The 18,528-nt window shown below is 40.0% G+C and overlaps 1 protein-coding gene across 7 annotated transcripts in view; it reads left to right on the top strand.

The window, feature by feature from the left end:
- LOC111555690 (serine/threonine-protein phosphatase 4 regulatory subunit 1-like) overlaps positions 1-18,528 on the top strand; it is an 89,998-nt gene that overhangs the window by 30,409 nt on the left and 41,061 nt on the right. For 4 of the 7 annotated variants that reach the window (XM_023231990.1, XM_023231989.1, XM_023231987.1 and 1 more), the window contains exons 3-5: positions 773-905; positions 14,563-14,669; positions 15,930-16,072. In XM_023231990.1, coding sequence (XP_023087758.1) covers positions 773-905; positions 14,563-14,669; positions 15,930-16,072 — 383 coding nt within the window. Of the gene's footprint in view, positions 1-772; positions 906-14,562; positions 14,670-15,929; positions 16,073-18,528 lie in introns of those variants that run through there. The other 3 variants (XM_023231988.1, XM_023231991.1, XM_023231993.1) reach the window with 3 other exon arrangements.

Genomic DNA, 18,528 nt, shown 5'->3' with positions numbered 1-18,528 from the left:
ACATGCCTGTAATCCCAGCTACTCGGGGAGCCTGAGGCAGGAGAATCACTTGAACCCAGGGGGCAGAGGTTGCAGTGAGCTGAGATTGGGCCACTGCACTCCAGCCTGCACAGCAAAGTGAGACTCCGTCTCAGGAAAAAAAAAAAAAAAAAAAAAGAGGAAGAGGAAGGATGATAATTGGCTCATTTTTGGCCAGAAGGAGTTGGAGGAACTTGTTGGATACCTGTGTGGAGAGGTGTGGTTGGGTGTTCTGGGGCCACAGATATGGATGGATGGGAATGTATGTCATGGCGTCTATGAGGCTACATGAGTACGTTTAGAACAGACCAGATGTGGAGTGGACTTTCTGTCAGAGTCTTGCTAACAAGGCCAAACTGACTTGTTTTTCCTTCAACTGCTTTAACCTGTTTGCACAGCCCTGCGTGGTGAGCAGGGCTTCTTAAACAGCAGGGCTTTCTTAGAGGTGAGCATCTGCTCCCTTGCTGGGTTCTCCAGTAGAGGAGTGGTTCCCTTCACTCATGCGTTAGACAGACTGCACTAAAAGAAAGGCATTCGGCTGTTCTTTGTTACTCTAGTACCTATTACTTTTCTTACGGGGTTCTTCAACTGACCATTTCATTTTGGCTGAATTCTCAATGTTGCGATTCTTAGAGACTTCAGCTGTGAAGGTAGAACGCATGCCACAAGGCCATGTCTTTGCCCAAGTGTGACTTGTCACAGTTGATACACACTTTTGAGTGTGGGTTCCCCCCACTCCACTCTTCCTTTTTAGATGGATTTGAAGACTATGGTCCAGATTGTGACAACATGAGAGTAACAGCCTTCTTGGACATTCCAGGCCAGGATAACCTGCCTCCACTCGTTCGCCTGGAGAAGTATGCTTTCAGTGAGAACACCTTCAATCGGTAAGCCCAACCAGGCCTGTGTATGTTGATAACTCTCTGTTGTGTGCTTTAAGCTGACACTTGGGGCCACTTCTCTGTGACAGCTTCGAGAAGACTTCATGAATGATGAGGTAGGTTGAATACAGATTGTCACCAGGATGCTGGGCTTCTATCTGAATGGTACCATCTTACTAGGCTTTTTCATTATTTTTGCTATTGTTTTGCTGAACACCTGGTAAGCCAGGAAGGAAATGGTGATGAATTTCATGGTGTTTAAGTGATTAGGATTGCTAACTGGGTTTCTTTCACATATGCAGTACTCAGCTAAGTCACGCATTCCTTAATTGAGAAGCACCAAGAAGCATCAGTTGGAAGCATTGTCTGCCCGCTTTGTTTTTTGACTGCACTGTGCATCAGGGACTTCGGTGGCAACGTGTCATGCCATGCTCTGTTGTCACTGTGTACCGTGTTCGCAGGGTTCGACTCCAGGCCCACATTGGCTCAGCAGATGACCTTGATTCTTAATATCTTGAAGAAAGCAGAAACTAAGGCTTCCCTTTCCGTTTACGTGCTACCCAAACTTCTGTGAATCTGAAAGCATTCTCCCCTCCTTTCTCAGCAGAAAGTCTCTCTCCTCCTGTTCTGCCCTTTGACGGGCCCTCTCTCCCTGATCCCTTGCCCCCCTCAGGTCTCCCTGATCCCTCGCCCCCCTCAGGTCTCCCTGATCCCTCACCCCCCTCAGGTTTGCCTTCTGTCTTCAGTGTCTCCTGGCCTGTTACAGGTGCCTTTTCACCCCACTTGAAACCCTGGCTTGTCTTGTTCTAAACTATCCTCTGAGGTTTCTTCCCCAGGTAGTCCCTAACTACACCACTTGCCAAGAATTGATGGTACTCACATAGCCTCTTTCCTTACCTTCGCTGGCTCTTACTTTTAAAAATTACATTCTGGCCGGGTGTGGTGGCTCACTCCTGTAATCCCAGCACTTTGGGAGGCAGGAGTGGGCGGATTACGAGGTCAGGAGATCGAGACCATCCTGGCTAACACGGTGAAACCCCATCTCTACTAAAAATACAAAAAATTAGCCGGGTGCGGTAGCAGGCGCCTGTAGTCCCAGCTACTCGGGAGGCTGAGGCAGGAGAATGGCGTAAACCTGGAGGCGGAGCTTGCAGTGAGCTGAGATCCGGCCACTGCACTCCAGCTTTGGTGACAGAGCAAGACTCGGTCTCAAAAAAAAAAAAAAAAAAAAAAAATTCTATAAAAAAAAAGAAAATGAAAAAATAAAAATTACATTCTATGCCAAATATAGGCTAAGCCCTTTCATCTGTTAAATCATAGAACGCTCCCAAGGATGTTGCTGGATGGATCCATTTAATATTGCAGATGAGTCCATCGTTATTCTCCTTTGATGCTAGGGAATGATGATACCCTGAATGATGTCTTTTTTCTTTTTTGTCTTTCAAGTTTGGCACCTAGCTATCACCAAATAATGTAATTTAATTTTATTGTTTCTGGACTTTATGTGAAATCATACAGGATACATTACTTTTATGGATTTCACATATATTAATATTTTGAATTTGTTCTTTTCATAATAGGATTCTTGAATATACTGACATTTATCCATCTACTATTGTTAAAGAACTGAAAGCATTTTGACTATTACAGTTTTGCTATGAACAGTCTTGTAGATGTATCTGGGGACACACAAGTATGCATTTCTGTAGGATACGTACCCAGGAAAGAAATACTATGTGGTGGTGTATGTTTCTCTTCTGCTTGAGTAGAGAATGCCAGTTTTCCAAAGTGGTTGTGTCAGTTTATACTCCTACCTTTGCCCTACTTTTTTTTTTTTTGAGACGGAGTCTTGCTCCATTGCTCAGGCTGGAGTGCAGTGGTGCGATCTTGGCTCTGCAACCTCTGCCTCCTGGGTTCAAGCAATTCTCCTGCCTTGGCCTCTCAAGTAGCTGGGACTTCAGGTGTATACTACCATGCCTGGCTAAGTTTTGTATTTTTAGTAGAGACAGGGTTTCACCATATTGGCCAGGCTGGTGTCTAACTCCTGACTTCAGGTGATCCACCTGCCTCGGCTTCTCAAAGTGCTAGGATTACAGGTGTGAGCCACTATGCCCAGCCTTACCTTTGCCCTACATTTTATCTGCCAATTGGTATTGTCAGATTTTTGTATTTTAGCCAATTTGGTAGTTTGGTAGTGTATATAACGATATCACTTTGTGATTTGAATTTTTATTTTCCTTACTATGTGTTTAAACACTTTTTCATGTTCGTTGAACATCTGTATTTCTATTTTGTGAAGTGCCTGTTCAAATCTTTGGTTGAATTGCTAGGGAGAGGATGGATTGTTTGTCTTTTTATTATTGATGTGTAGGAGTTCTGTGTATATTCTAGATTTCAAACCTTTATTAATTTTGTATGATAAACATCTTCAACTGATGGATTGTGTTTAAACTCTCTTTATGGTGTTCTTTTGGTGACCAGAAGCTATTCATTTTTCTTTTTATTGATTGATTGATTGATTGATTGAGACTTTGGGTAACAAGGTCACAAGTCTTGTTCTGTTAACCTAGAACAAGACTTGTGTGCAAGTCTTGTGCTAGAGTGCAGTGGTGTAATCATAGCTGGAGTCTCAAACTCCTGGGCTCAAGAGATCCTCCTGCTTCAGCCTCCTGAGTAGCTGCCATGACAGGAGCGTGCCCAGCTACTTTATTTTGCGTAGAGACAGGGTCTCACTATGTTGCCTAGGCTGGTTTCAAAGTCCTGGCCTTGATGGTGTGAGCGCTGCACCAGGCACACAGGCTATTCACTTTAATGTGGTTAAATTTATTGGCATTATCCTTAATAGTGCATTTGGAAGCTTTTTTCTCTATTTCTTTATATTGCTTTAAAGCCTTTATTTTTTTCTGTGAAATAGATATACTATAGTTCTGCAATCTGCCTGAACTTAATTTTTTATCATATGAAAAATGGCTCCAGCTTCATTTTCCTAATTGTCACAATGTCATTTATCAAAAGTATGTTCTTTTCCCACCACGCTGGAGTGCCACCTCTGTTATAGTCCAGCCTCTGTTTACAGTCTTTGTCTGCACTCTCCCCTCTCTTCCAGTGGTCCCCTCAGCCAATACCACACTGTTTTGGTTACTATAGATTTAGAGTGAGTCTTGATATTTGATAGAACAAGTCTTCCCATCTTGTTTTTCTTCTTTGGCATGACTTGTTATTCTTGTTCCTTTGTATTCTCATATAAATTTAAAATCCAGCTCAGCAGATTCTAACAAAATGAAACAAAACAGAACATCTATTAGGATTTTGATTGGGTTTGCTTTGAATCTGTAGGTCAATTTGGAGAGTATTGCCCTTTTTACAATGTGTAGACTTCCAATCCATAAACATGGTACATCTTTTCATTTATTTAGGTTTTCTTTAGTTTCCCAGTAGAGTCTGATCATTTTCTCTGCAGAAGTTTTGTGCTTTTTTTGGTTGTGTATTTTAAAGGAAATTTGAGACATCATATTTTATCCAATTAAGGACTTAGAACAAATCTAACTGTAGTATCATTATCACACTTAACAAAATTAACAACAATGCTTTCTAGTTTATCAGTCTATGTCCAGTTTTCCTGTCTAAAAAATACCTTTTTATGGTTGATTTGTTTGAATCATGATCCAAATAAGGTCTACACATTTCATTAGGTAGATGTGTCTGTTAAGTCTCTTTTTGTTTACAGGTTTTTTTCCTTTTGGTCTTAAACTCTTTTTAATCTCGAATGGTTCTGTCTTTCATCTTTCTCCATGTCATTTATTTGTTGAAGTGGTCATTAGCTTAGAGAATTTTCCACATTCTGTATTTGGTGGTCATTATTTTCATGGTATCATTTTCCCTGTCTTTTCTGTAAACGGAAAATTACATTTGGAGAATTTATTATATTCTGCTTCAATTTTTTTTAAAGCAATACTTCATATGTTGTTTTGTGAAGTTCTTATTACAAAACACCAGGAAACAATGTCTAGTTGTCACACTTTTAGAGATTTCATATTGAGCAGTGGGCTCAGGTGTTTTATTCTTTCATTATAAAATTCCTCACCAGTCTTTCTTCTGATGATTTCAGGGTTCACAAATAATCATAGCTTAAACCTGTTATTTCATTCTGTGTTGGAAAATGACAATTTTTTTTTTTATTGTCTGCGACATCTGTTGTGTCCCCATTTCCATCCTGTTATTTGTTATTTGTGCCTTCTCTCTTTCTTTTTTCCCCCTAGATAATTCTTACCAGAAGGTTATGAATTTCATTAGTTATTTCAAAGACTCAGGTTTTGGCTTTGTTTCTGTTGTATGTTTGTTTTCTATAATAGTTCAGTAATATCTGCTCTAATTTGTAGTATTTTTTCCTTGGCTTTTTTTTTTTTTTTTTCCCACTTTTGGGATTTAATTGCTGTTCTTTTTTTTCAAGGATATTTAGTTCAGTTTTTTTTTTTTTTGGCTTTTCTTTTGTAACATCTGCATTTTATATTGTACACTTTCCTCTTAAGTACCATGTTACCTCAAGTTTTGATATATAACATTTTTGTTATTTCCCAGCACAAGTATTTTTAATGTTAATGATTTCTCCTTTGATCATTTAGTTATTCAGAAGTGTGTTGTTTTATTTCCAGATATTTGAGGATTTTGCAGATATCTTTCTGTTATTGATTCCTAGTTTAAATCTTTTGTGGTCAGAGAACATACTTTGTATTTTTTCTCTTTTTTTTTTCTGAGACAGAGTCTTGCTGTGTCGCCCAGGCTGGAGTGCAGTGCTGCGATCTCGGCTCACTGCAAGCTCCGCCTCCTGGATTCACGCCATTCTCCTGCCTCAGCCTCCCGAGTAGCTGGGACTCCAGGCGCCCGCCACCTCGCCCGGCTAGTTTTTTGTATTTTTAGTAGAGACAGCATTTCACCATTTTGGCCAGGATGGTCTCGATCTCCTGACCTCATGATCCGCCTGCCTTGGCCTCCCAAAGTGCTGGGATTACAGGCGTGAGCCACCGTGCCCGGCTTTATGGATTTTTCTAGGGATTACAGTATACTTCTTTTATTCATCATGACATATGTTCAAAATGATACCACTTTGCATGCTGTAGAGTTGGAGATGTTGCATAATAAGAGCCTCACAATAGTGTTCTTCCACCTCTTCCCCTCTGTCTTTCATGCTGTTATTTTACTATACTTCTACACAAATCATAAATTTCAGAATAACTTTTTAATATGTTTGCTTTATATAGCAACTATCTTAAAGCAATTACAAATAAGAAAAATATTTTAAAATATTTACCATCTTTTTTTTTTTTTTTTTTTTTACCATTTTTGATGTTTTTTGTTTCTTTTTGTAAAATGCTTATTCCCATCAGGTATCCTTTTGCCTCAAGAACTTCCATTAACAATTTTTGTTTTGTACAAGACTGTTGTCAGTGAATTATCTTGGCTTTTGTTTGTCTGGAAAAGCATTTCATTTCCATTCTTTCTTTAATAGGCTTTATTTTTGGCGGCATTTTAGATTTACAGAAAAGTCGAATGGGAAATACAGGAAGTTCCCGCATTCCGTAGCTGCCCAGTGTGTCCCGAGTTTCCTCCAGACCTTCCATGCTGTTCATGCTCATCTGAAAGTCCTCGCCTCATCCTTCCAACATCCCAGGTCTCTGCCTAACTTCTCAGCCTCACACTCCTCATCTCTCTGGCTAGTCCCTCTGTGTTCTTTTGTGTTTTTGTTGTATCCTGTGGGCACTCTCTGTGGGTCCTGTCCCTACTGGTCTTCATAATTTTCTTGTTTACTTCCAGGCCTAGACTGTAAAGCTTCTAAGAGCAGGGCCTGGACCTTGCTTATCCTGGTATCACAAGCTTCTTGCATTGAGTCTAAAGTTAGTTGGGCTTAACACATGATTACAACTGAGTGATGGAGTGAGGGAAGGAATGAACAAAGACACGGAGGGCTACTTCCGTGGTTGGACTTCCAGGGAACATTGGTTACATTGCCACGTAAAATTAAGCCATCCTTTTTTTTTTTTTTTTGAGGTGCTCTGTCACCCAGGCTGGAGTGCAGTGTTAACAATCTCAGCTCACTGCAACCTCTGCTTCCTGGGTTCAAGTGATTCTCTTGCCTCAGCCTCCCGAGTAGCTGGGATTACAGGCACACGTCACCATGCCTGGCTGATTTTTGTATTTTTAGTAGAGATGGGATTTTGCCATGTTGGCCAGGCTGGTCTTGAACTCCGGACCTCAAGTGATCTGCCTGCCTTGGCATCCCCAGCCATCCTCTTTATATTTAAAAAAAAATTCACGAACATAATATATGCCCATTGAAATATTTAACAACTTCAGGAATTTAAATAGAGTTTCTGTCCCTTCCCCACTACAACCTTGGGAAGAGCTGTGAAGTTTGGTGAGTACCCTTCTAGATTGTTTCCTCAATAAGTGTATGTACATATGAATGTGTTTATGTGTACATGTGTTGCACATGTATACCTAAATGTAACTTGTATTAAGAAATGGGCTTGACTGGGCGTGGTGGCTCACGCCTGTACTCCCAGCACTTTGGGAGGCCGAGGCAGGCGGATCACGAGGTTCAGAGATCCAGACCATCCTGGCCAACATGGTGAAACCCAGTCTCTACTAAAATACAAAAATTAGTTGAGCGTGGTGGCATGTGCCTGTATTCCCAACTACTCAGGAGGCTGAGGCAGGAGACTCGCTTGAACCCGATAGGCAGAGGTTGCAGTAAGCGGAGATTGCGCCACTGCACTGCAGCCTGGGGACAGAGGGAGACTCCGTCTCAAAAAAAAAAAAAAAAAAAAAAAAAGAAATGGGCTCCTACCATATGCAAAAATTTTCACCTTTTTGCATTTAATGTATCATGGATATCTTTCTAACTTACTACATATCTAGAGGTACTAAGACCATACAAATAGTTGCATGGTGTGCCAGGGTATAGATAGATCATAATTTATTTAAGTTTCTCTCTATTCATTTGTTGCTGGCCGCTCCTTGTCTTGTAATCTAGTGACTGGCACTGTAGAGGGCTTACGGTGTGCCACTACCCAGCTTTGTGCTTGCTACATGTCATGTCGCTGAGTCTCCCTGCACTCTTCTGAGTCAGGCGGGGTTTCTCTCTCCAGAGGGCCGCTTTCTTCTTTCATCTTATTAACAAAGCTGACAAACAAGTGAGAAGTATTGAGGCCGAGGCTTCAGGACTCTGCTCATCCACTGTGGGCTCTCCAGGTCGTTGCAGAGCAGCCAGGTTTTCCAAAATGGTGGTTCCAAAGCACCAGTTTGTTTGAGTCTTTACCTCTCTCCTGTTCTGTTGTGGAGTTGTCTCTGCTTCAGGGGTCCTCTCTTTCTTCTGCTTCATTTCCTCGCTTTCTTTAAGAGGGCAGATCCCTTGTGACCACTTAAGGCTGGATGTAGATTTGCCTCTCTGTTCTGTGACCCTAGAAACAGATTGGGGATCTTAGTTGCTTGATTTCCCAAGAGAAGCTGAATGAATGTGGTCTAGTGAAATGTCATTAGTGACTTTCTCTGCAGTGCCTATTTTGACTTTCCCAAACCTCTTGACTGCCAGATCTTGATCTTTCATCCCGAGGGTGGTATAAATCTCCCTGGGTACAGGCTTGAGTTGATGGATTTCTTCCTATAGTATACTGGGCCAAAGGACTGCCCCTTTGAATTCCGTATTTCTAGTCTTTTTTTCCTGCAAGTCAGGGTGGGTTTTCAGCTTCAGTGAATTCTTCCGATGCATGCATGGCCAGAAATGACTTTCATTGTTCCTGGATGGTCCGTTGCTCAGAAGGGTGGACAGAAGTAGTCAGGGGCCCCTTTCTACTTGATCAGAGAAAGGCTTCAGGAGCTCCAGTTCCTCTACTTGCACAGGAGGCCTCCAGATCACCCCAGGCCACTGCTGATGGCCCTCACTTTTTCCCTCATCAATGTCTTTGTTTAAAGAGCTTTTATTGAGGCATATTTTACATGCAATAAACTTCACCCACTTTAATGGTTCACTTGGGTGAATGTGGTAAATGTATACAGTAATCCAGCCATTGTCACAATGGAGTTCAAAAGTTTCAGTCACCTGACAAGTACCCTTATTTGCCCCTTGGCTGTCTGGCGGTCCCTCCCTCCCTGACCACCATAGGCCCAGGCAACCACTGACCCTGTTTCTGATGTTTTCAAAATATTTTGCCTTTTCTAGAATTTCATATAAATTCAGTCATATGGGATGCACTCTTACATAACTGGCTTCTCTTCCTTAGCAAAATACATTGGAAATTCATCCCTGTTATTATCAATAGTTCATTCCTTTTTATTGCTGAGTATGTACAGATACTCTGTGTTTTGTATCGCATTCACCAGTTCTGGGAACGCTGCAGTTTTCCATTTCGTGGCTGTTATGAATAATGCTTATATGAGTATTTGCATTCAACTTTGTGTGGACATAGGTTTTCATTTCATATGGGTACATGCCTAAGAGTGAAATTGTTGGGTTGACTGGTATGTTTAGCTTTTAGAGGAATTGCCACACTGTTTTCCAAATTACCTGTACAATTTTGCATTTCTACCAACGTCTGTGGATTCCTATTTCATGTTTTGCCAGCACTTGGTGTTGTCATTATAATTTTAGTTCTTCTAGTAGTTGTAGTGTTACCTCATTGTAGCTTTTGCATTTTTGGCCTTGTGTTTTGTTTTGTCTTTAAGCTTTTGATTTTGAAATAATTTTAGGTTTATAGGAGTGTTGCAGAGACGGTACTGAGAGTTCCCTTATACAGTTTGCCCAACTTCTAATGCAGTGGCTTTCAATTATGGGTAATTCTGCCCCCAAAGGATCTTATACAATGTCTAGATATATTTTTGGTTGTCACATCTTGGGGCACAGAGGGTGCTACTGGTGGGTAGAAGCCAGGGATACTACTGAACATCCTGCAGTGCACCAGACAGCCCCTCCCCCCACCAACAAAGACTTACCTATTCCAAAGTATCAGTAATGCTGAGGTCGGGAAACTGCTCTCATCTTTATGGCTTAAATAAGCATGTTACATTGATCAAAACTAAGAAAGCAACATTGGCTTTCTAAATGTTAACATTGTTAAATGTTAAATTAGTTAACATTGTTAACTAAATTACAGATTTGACTTGGATTCTGCATTTTTCCATTAATGTTCTTTTTCTGCTCTGGGATCCCATCAGGGTACTACATTACATTTATAGTTGCTATATCTCCTGAGGCTCCTCCATCTGTGATGGTTTCTTGTTCTATCCTTGTCTTTCAGGATCTTGACAGGTTTTTTGTTTTGTTTTGTTTTTGAGATGGAGTCTCACTCTGTCGCCCAGGCTGGAGTGCAGTGGCGCAATCTTGGCTCACTGCAAGCTCTGCCTCCTGGATTCATGCCATTCTCCTGCCTCAGCCTCCCAAGTAGCTGGGACTACAGGCACCCGCCACCACGCCCGACTAATTTTTTGTATTTTTAGTAGAGACGGACTTTCACCATGTTAGCCAGTACAGTCTCCATCTCCTGACCTCGTGATCCGCCCACCTCTACCTCCCAAAGTGTTGGGATTACAGGCGTGAGCCACCACGCCTGGCCTGTTTTGTTTTGTTTTGTTTTTGTGACAGGGTCTCGCTCTGTCACCCAGGCTGGAGTGCAGTGGTGCGATCTCAGCTCCCTGCAACCTCTGCCTTCTGGGTTCAAGTGATCCTCCCACCTCACCCTCCTGAGTAGCTGGGACTACAGGTGTGTGCTACTATGCCTAGCTAAGGTTTGTATTTTTTGTAGAGATGGGGTTTCACCATGTTGCCTAGGCTGGTCTTGAACTCATGGATTCAAGCAGTCTGCCTACCTTGGCCTCCCAAAGTGCTGGGATCACAAGTGTTAGCCTCTGCGCCTGGCTGACTTGTAGTTTTCTGAAGACTTGTGATGTTGAGAATTTTTTCTTGTATTTCTTGGCTGTCTGTACATTTTGTTTTGTGAAGTTGTTAAAATCTTTTGCTTTTTCAAAGAATAAAACAACTTTATTGAGATTTAGTTTACGTGTCATCCGTTTCACCACTTTAAAGCGTACAAGTTGATGATTTGTAGTATATTCAGAGTTGTGCAACATTGCCACAATGAATTTTAAAACATTTTTATCACCTCAATAAGAAACGTGGTTCCCATTAGCAACCACTACCCATTCCTCTCCAATCTCCCAGCCCTAGGCAACCACTCATCTACTTTGTGTCTTTATTGATTTGCCTATTCCAGGCATTTTATAGAAATGTAATCATACAGTATGTCATCTTTTGTGACTGACTTGGTTCACTTAGCATGCTGTTTTCAGTATTCATCCATGTTTCACTGGAGCCCAGGAGTTCAAGGCTACAGCGAGCTATGATCGTGCCACTGCATTCTAGCCTGGGTGACAAGAGTGAGACCCTGGGTTTCAAAAAAAAAAAAAAAAAAAGCTACATCAGTATCCTCGTTCCTTTAATAATGTTCAATTGAATAGATACATAGTATTTTGATTATTCACTCATCAGTTGACAGATATTTAGGTGGTTTCCATCTTTTGGTTATTAGTATTAATGTGCTGAGCTCATTTATGAACACATATTCTTTTAATTGGGCTGTTTGTCTGCTTATTACTGAGTTATAAGAGTACAAGGATTGCCGGGCATGGTGGCTCAGGCTTGTAATCCCAGCACTTTGGGAGGCCGAGGTGGGCAGATCACGAGGTCAGGAGATTGAGACCATCCTGGCTGACACGGTGAAACCCCATCTCTACTAAAAATACAAAAAGTGGTGGCGGGCGCATAGTCCCAGCTACTTGGGAGGCTGAGGCAAGAGAATGGTGTGAACTCGGGAGGCGGAGCTTGCAGTGAGCCAAGATCGCGCCACTGCACTTCCAGCCTGGGTGACAGAGCGAGACTCCATCTCATAAAAAGAGTACAAGGATTATTTATATATTCTGGATTCCAGTTTTGGTCAGATATTTTCTCCAGTCTGTGGCTCATCATTTTTATTTTCCCAATGGTGTGGTTTAGGGAGGAAAGTTTTAAATTTTGATGAAGTCAAATTTATCAATTTTTTTCTGTTATAGTTTGTATACTTTGCTCCTCAGAAATCTTTGTCTAACCTAAGGTCACAAAGATTTTCTTTTCTCTTCAAGAAATTTTATGTTTTAGTTCTTACATTAGATCTGTGGGTCCATTTTGAATTTTGATTTATGCTGTGAAATAAGAGTCAATGTTCTTTTTTTCCCCCATATGACTATTTATTCTAACACCACTTTTTGATGACTTTTCCTATTCACCTTTTTTCTCCTTGCAGTTGTATTGCTTTTTGCTGCATGTATTTTGAAACTCTGTTATTAGGCATATAAACACTTGAGATAATTATGTCTTCTTCATGAGTTTACCCCTTTATCATTATGAAATGACCTGTTTTTCCTTGGTGATATTCTATGCTCCAAAATCTGTTTTGTCTGGTATTAATATAGCTACTCCAGCTTTCTTTGGACTATTGTTAGCATAATATATTCTTTTTTAATTATTTATTTGCATCTGTATATTTAACATGTGTTTCTTATAAGTAATATGTAGTTGGGTCTTGTTTTTTTTTAATCCATTCTTTTAATCTTGTTCTAATTGGAATGTTTAGACCATTTACATTTAATGTAATTACTGATGCAGTTAGGTTTAAGTATATCATCTTGCTGTTTTCTGTTTGCCACATCTATTTTGCTCCCTTTTTGTTCTTTATCTGCTTTCTCTTGAGTTAATTGAACTTCTTTATGATTTTAGTATGTTTTTTAAATAGTTCATTAGTTACAATTCACTGTTTTTTTATTTTAGTGGTTGCCTTAGCATTTATAGTATGTGTATTTAACTTATCATTATCATGGCCTACTTTCCAGTGGTGTTTTTTTTTTTTTTTTTTTTTGAGATGGAGTCTCGCTCTGTCGCCCAGGCTGGAGTGCAGTGGCGCAATCTTGGCTCACTGCAAGCTCCACCTTCCGGGTTCATGCCATTCTCCTGCCTCAGCTTCCTGAGTAGCTGGGACTACAGGCGCCTGCCACCACGCCCGGCTAATTTTTTTGTATTTTTACTAGAGACGGGGTTTCACCATGTTAGCTAGGATGGTCTCGATCTCCTGACCTCGTGATCTACCTGCCTCAGCCTCCCAAAGTGCTGGGATTACAAGCATGAGCCACCGCACCGGCCCTTCTAGTGGTATTTTACCACTTCATGTATAGTGTAAGGACCTTATCATAGTATGCCTTCGTTTCCCCTTTCCTGGTCTTTGTTATTTTTGTCATGCATTTTATTATATACATGTTATAAATCCACAATAATAATAAAGTGTTATTTTTAACTTAAATAGTCAATTATTTCTTAAAGAGATTTAAATAATAACAAACATTTATATATCTATGCATGTAGTTATCACTTCTGGTGTTCTTTATTCCTTTCTGCAGATTCACATTTCCATCGGATTTTCTTTATCATTTCTTATAGTTCAGATCTGCTGGTGATAGATTTTTTGAATGTCTAAAAGAGTATTCATTTTTAATTTCCTGTCTTTGGATGGTCCACAGTTCACAGTGACTTCCTGGGCTTGTGGGTCCACTCTTTGGGGAAGGCCCTGCACCTTAGGGTACCCCCGCCCCTGGCCTGCTCCACTGATCAGTATACTGATGGAATTAGCTGTTGCAGAGATCTTGACGTTTCTCCTCAGTAGGCCTTCTGTAGCTCTAGCTCAGATCATGCTTATGATGGGAGATCGTCACTTGGTCCTGCAATGACAATCACATTATCTCCCCCCATGGCTAGAGCTTCCTCTGTGTAGAATGCCATAGTGCACGTCATTCGTCTGTTGCTTGCCATCTTGTGGTGGGACTTTTCTGAGTTGAGTCTCGGCCTGTTCCTCAGTCTCGGGCTGACTTAACTGTTCTCCTGTACATTGCTCAGGCCAGTGGACTGCAGTGATTTCTCTTTCCTTTTGGTAGCTGCCACTTCTGACTCTATCTTGGTTCTCTTGACCAGTTCTGCCTATAGAGGGATGCAGTCTCCCCACCTCCTCCTTTCCTTACTCCCCTCAAAATAAACATCTGTAGATCTTTGTCATTTTACAGATTTTATGGTTAATCAGCACAGGGAGATAGGAGAGTAAAAATAATAAATGTGGAGAAATATCTGAATTTAAAAAATTATCTCAAGGCTTTCCAAGAGAATTTCTGCAGAATTTCTAGTCGGCACTTCCTCATTCAGTCATTAAGAGGCCATCAGATGCCTCTTTGGGCCTTTCTTTTCTATATTTATTGGTCCCTTAGTTCCCTTCAACTGTCTTGAGCTTTTATTCCAAGCCTGAGGAACCAGTCAGAACACTAGAAAAAGGTTTTCCCTTATTCTTAAGTGGACATTTTCAAACTCTGATGACTACCTGACTAGAAGATGCAGGCCTCCTTTCCTGTAGGACTGTGGTCCACACTGGAATGGCCATCGCTGGGCATTCCCGGGTAGCCTCCGTCCTCTTTCTGAACACAGGTTGCTCGCTTTGTCTTGTGCCAAGGTGCATTTACCTGTTCTTAGCACAATGCCTGGAACCTTGTGGTCCTTCAGTCAGTGTGGCCCAAATAACCATATGCATTGTTTTTGTCTCCATAGGCAGATTATTGCCAGAGGGCTGCTTGATATCTTCCGAGACTTCAGTGACAATGAAGAAGACTTCCTAATGGTAATAGAAATTATAGTCAGATTGTCAGAAGATGCAGGTTTGTATAAGTATTGTATCATTTAATTTTTTCCTTATAAATTTCTAAGAAATTATGTGTAACCAATAAGAGCTAATTTTTAAAAAACCTGTTTGTTAGTCAATAACCTTTAAGCAATTTCTAACCTGAATGGATTTTTTCTTGAAGAATATATATCTTATTTGAATTTTGACTGAAATGTTCTTATATTTAGAAAATTAAAATGATTAATGGCTATGAATGCTATTTGCCTTGGCAGTCAGGCCTTTGATATTTCTTGAGTTTTGCCAGACTACTGGTTGCTAAGAAATGCCAAATCAAAAGAAGCCTCTTGGGTTCAGAAATCCCAGTCATTATTCCCTCAAGGCGAATCTTGATTTTTCTTTCTCATTCTACCTCTCCATGATTAGTATTGAGGAAGAAAAGCACGTTACTGTGCGGCGGACGTGATAACGTTGTCTTCCCCGCCGCCCCAGTGAGGAGCAGTTAGATGAATGAGTGGTGGGGCTGGCCGGTACTGACAGCTGTGCCACAGCCCCCTCCTTCCTGCATTCAGAATGAATGATGAGAAGTTTCAGAAAGTTTCAGGACTCTCAGGCTTTAGAATTTAATTATTTTAACTGAAAATAGAAAAATAAGCCTTCCGTATAGCTCCCATATTAGTTTAAAATATTCATATGAATATAACACAATGCTTTTAAAAAGGCCCAAGTGGATGTTTTGAGTCTTTAAATGGATTCTCTTTGTAAATGAGTCACCATTTACAGTGCTGTAGCAATTATGCATTTGTGTTAAATTTAATGTGGTATGTTGGAGCTGGAGCCGCTCTTTTGTTGAATGCTTTGCCTTAGAAATAATTGGGATGCGTGGATTGTGGCTTAGTGCATTTATGAAAGAATTATTTAAAATGTATACATTCTGGCTAGAATTTAAATAAGCACAACCCATAGGTCTGGCATATAAGCTATTAGTTGTAATGGCTTTTGGATGCTGGCCCAGCATGCAGACTTCTTGCTCCCTCCTCAATTTATATATGGCTTGTTATAATAGAGTTGTCATTCTCTCTTGTTTTTATGTTTTTATATTGCTGTATAGCTCATTAGCTTTTTAAGCCTGTCTGTAGCATAAATACTCTAAACGGGAAATGATTTTTAAACTGCATTTGTCTAATTTCCTTGATGAAGCATTTTAGTAAGAAAAGCTAGAAACTATCAGTATATACTATATAAGATGCCTGGCTTATTCTTCATATAATTTTTTTTAAATTTTTTATTGCTGCAGAGCCCACAGTGCGGACTGAGCTGATGGAACAGATTCCTCCTATTGCCATTTTTTTACAAGAAAACAGATCAGATTTTCCAGTGGTGCTCTCTGAATATCTCATACCTATTGTAGTGAGGTACCTCACAGATCCAAACAATCAGGTTTGAAAAATTATAACCTTAAGGTCTCTTTAGCAAATTCTCTTTGGTCTTGTTTTAGGTGATATTCATACTTCAAAAAACAACTTCTTAGAGTTAAGTGATTTGAGAACAAAAGGTCTATTGGTGTCCAGTTCCTCTAGTCATGTGGGAAGATAGACAGCACTCATTCTTATCATGAAATATTTCTCTTTTTTCTTTAACCTATGGAAATTTTCGAACACATGTAACAGTAGAGAGAAAATGAAAATGAACGCCCACATGCCCTACACCTAGCATCAACTGTTGTTAACGTTTGACCTGTCCGGGCGTGGTGGCTCACGCCTGTAATCCCAGCACTTTGGGAGGCTGAAGCAGGTGGATTACCTGAGGTCAGGAGTTTAAGAGCAGCTTGGCCAACTTGGTGAAACCCCATCTCTACTGGAAATACAAAAATTAGCCAGGCAAGGTGGTGCATGCTTGTAGTCCTAGCTACTCGGGAGGCTGAGTCAGCAGAATTGCTTGAACCCGGGAGGTGGAAATTGCAGTGAACTGAGATCGTGCCACTGCACTCCAGCCTGGGCGACACAGTGAGACTCTGTCTCAAAAAAAATAAAAACAAAAAAATTTTGATTAATCTTTTTTCCTTTATCTTACCCAGATAAAAATCCAATCCAGACAAAAGAATTTGTAGACACCATCTCATTTCAGCTGTAAATACTTTTTACTATTAGTCTCTAAGAAATAGACTCTTTTTAAAAAAATATAATGATAATATCATTAATGCAAATATAAAAATTATCAGTAGTTATCTAACGTCATCTAATATCTAGTCATTGGTCAAATTTCCCAGTTTTCTCATAAGTGTGTGTTTTTGTGGAGAGGCCGTTCAAACCAGAATACAAACAAAGTCCACACATTGAATCTTAGTGATACAGGTCTCTTAGATCTTTTAAAATTTATAATGTTGCCCCTCCCTACTTTTTTCTCTTGCTATTTATTTGTTGAGGAAGCCAGGTCATTAGTTTTATAGAATTTCCCACATTTGGGATATGGTTTATTGCATCTCTGTAGTGTTAAGATGTTGCTCCACTCCCGGCATTTCTTATAAACTAGTAGCTAAGTTGGAAGCTCAGCCAGACTCAGATTTTTTATTTTAGTGAGAATACTTTGTAGATGGTTTATGTTTTCCTGCTGTATCAAATCGAGGGCAGAAAAGTTCTGGATGGTTATCTTTTCCTAATGCTGAATTTGGCCACCTTTTCTATAAAGGTGGCCAAACTTCTACAAAGTTCCCCATCATGATGTGGGCAACCATTGGTGATGGTTGCCCTGATCCAGTATCTCATTAGAGGGTGTAAATTCTGACACACTAATTCCAACATTTCTTTTTAGTTTAATAACTAGAGTTCTTCTGTAAAGACTTCCTCTATCAACTATTTGATAGCCCTGAAAACCTGTTTGAATAGGAAAGACAGAATAAATGCTTCATTTTATCCATGTATTTACCAGTTTCCAGAGTCATCGTTGGCGTTTTGATAATCTACAAAGGTTACCAGTTAGGTTTTAAAATTTTTTTTGAAGTATTGTTAGGAACTCTTGCATTTTAACATAGTAGTTATGTTTGAAACTGTTATAGTACTTATTCTTTTTTTTTTTATACTTTAAGTTGCAGGGTACATGTACACAATGTGCAAGTTTGTTACATGTGTATACATGTGCCATGTTGGTTTGCTGCACCCATCAACTCGTCATTTACACTAGGTGTTTCTCCTAATGCTATCCACTACTTATTCTTTTGGATGATCAAGTTGTTCCATCTTTGAGTTGCAGGCCTTCAAGTTGGCTCCAGAATCTTTTTCAGCATGACCCAGTAGACGGTGGTAGTGCACCTTGAGCTGGGATCAACCATTTCGCCAAGAGCCCAGGTTCCTTTAGGAGGCAAATAATAAGAAAATGGAATGTGGGTACTGGGGGGCACTTGTTGCTTCTAGTGACAGAATGATTTTTTTAAAGATAAAAATTCTTCGAGTTTATCTTGATATTTCCAACTCAAACTTAGCATTATAGCGCTTTTACTTCAATTTTATTTGTATCTTTTTTCGCTTGCGTGATATAAATCCTACTTGATGACGTTAGCATACATGTGTATGTCTGTGGATCCAAAATAAAAGTCCCAGTATTACTAACAATATGATGGGATTACTGAACATAGTTTAACATTTCTTTGTAATTCCTTTTGTTTTTAGGCCTTGTCCTGCTAGAGGTACCCAGTCATATTCATGTTACTGTGTTTTAAAGTCACTTGCATTAATCCTTCTCTTTGTGGTTAAGCTACCACCTTGATATGTAGTTATTCTCATTTGTTTTTTTATTTTTAGGAATTGTTTTAGCTTGTACATTTTGATTTATAATTATTTAAAATGTTTAGTTGATTCCAAAGTCAAAACTGTAAAACAAAGCACGTTCAGAGAAGTCTG

This window comes from Piliocolobus tephrosceles, chromosome 20 (genome assembly GCF_002776525.5).
Source record: "Piliocolobus tephrosceles isolate RC106 chromosome 20, ASM277652v3, whole genome shotgun sequence".
Taxonomy (NCBI): domain Eukaryota; kingdom Metazoa; phylum Chordata; class Mammalia; order Primates; family Cercopithecidae; genus Piliocolobus; species Piliocolobus tephrosceles.
Note: the sequence above shows the minus strand (reverse complement) of the source record. Positions and strands in the feature narration are given on the sequence as shown.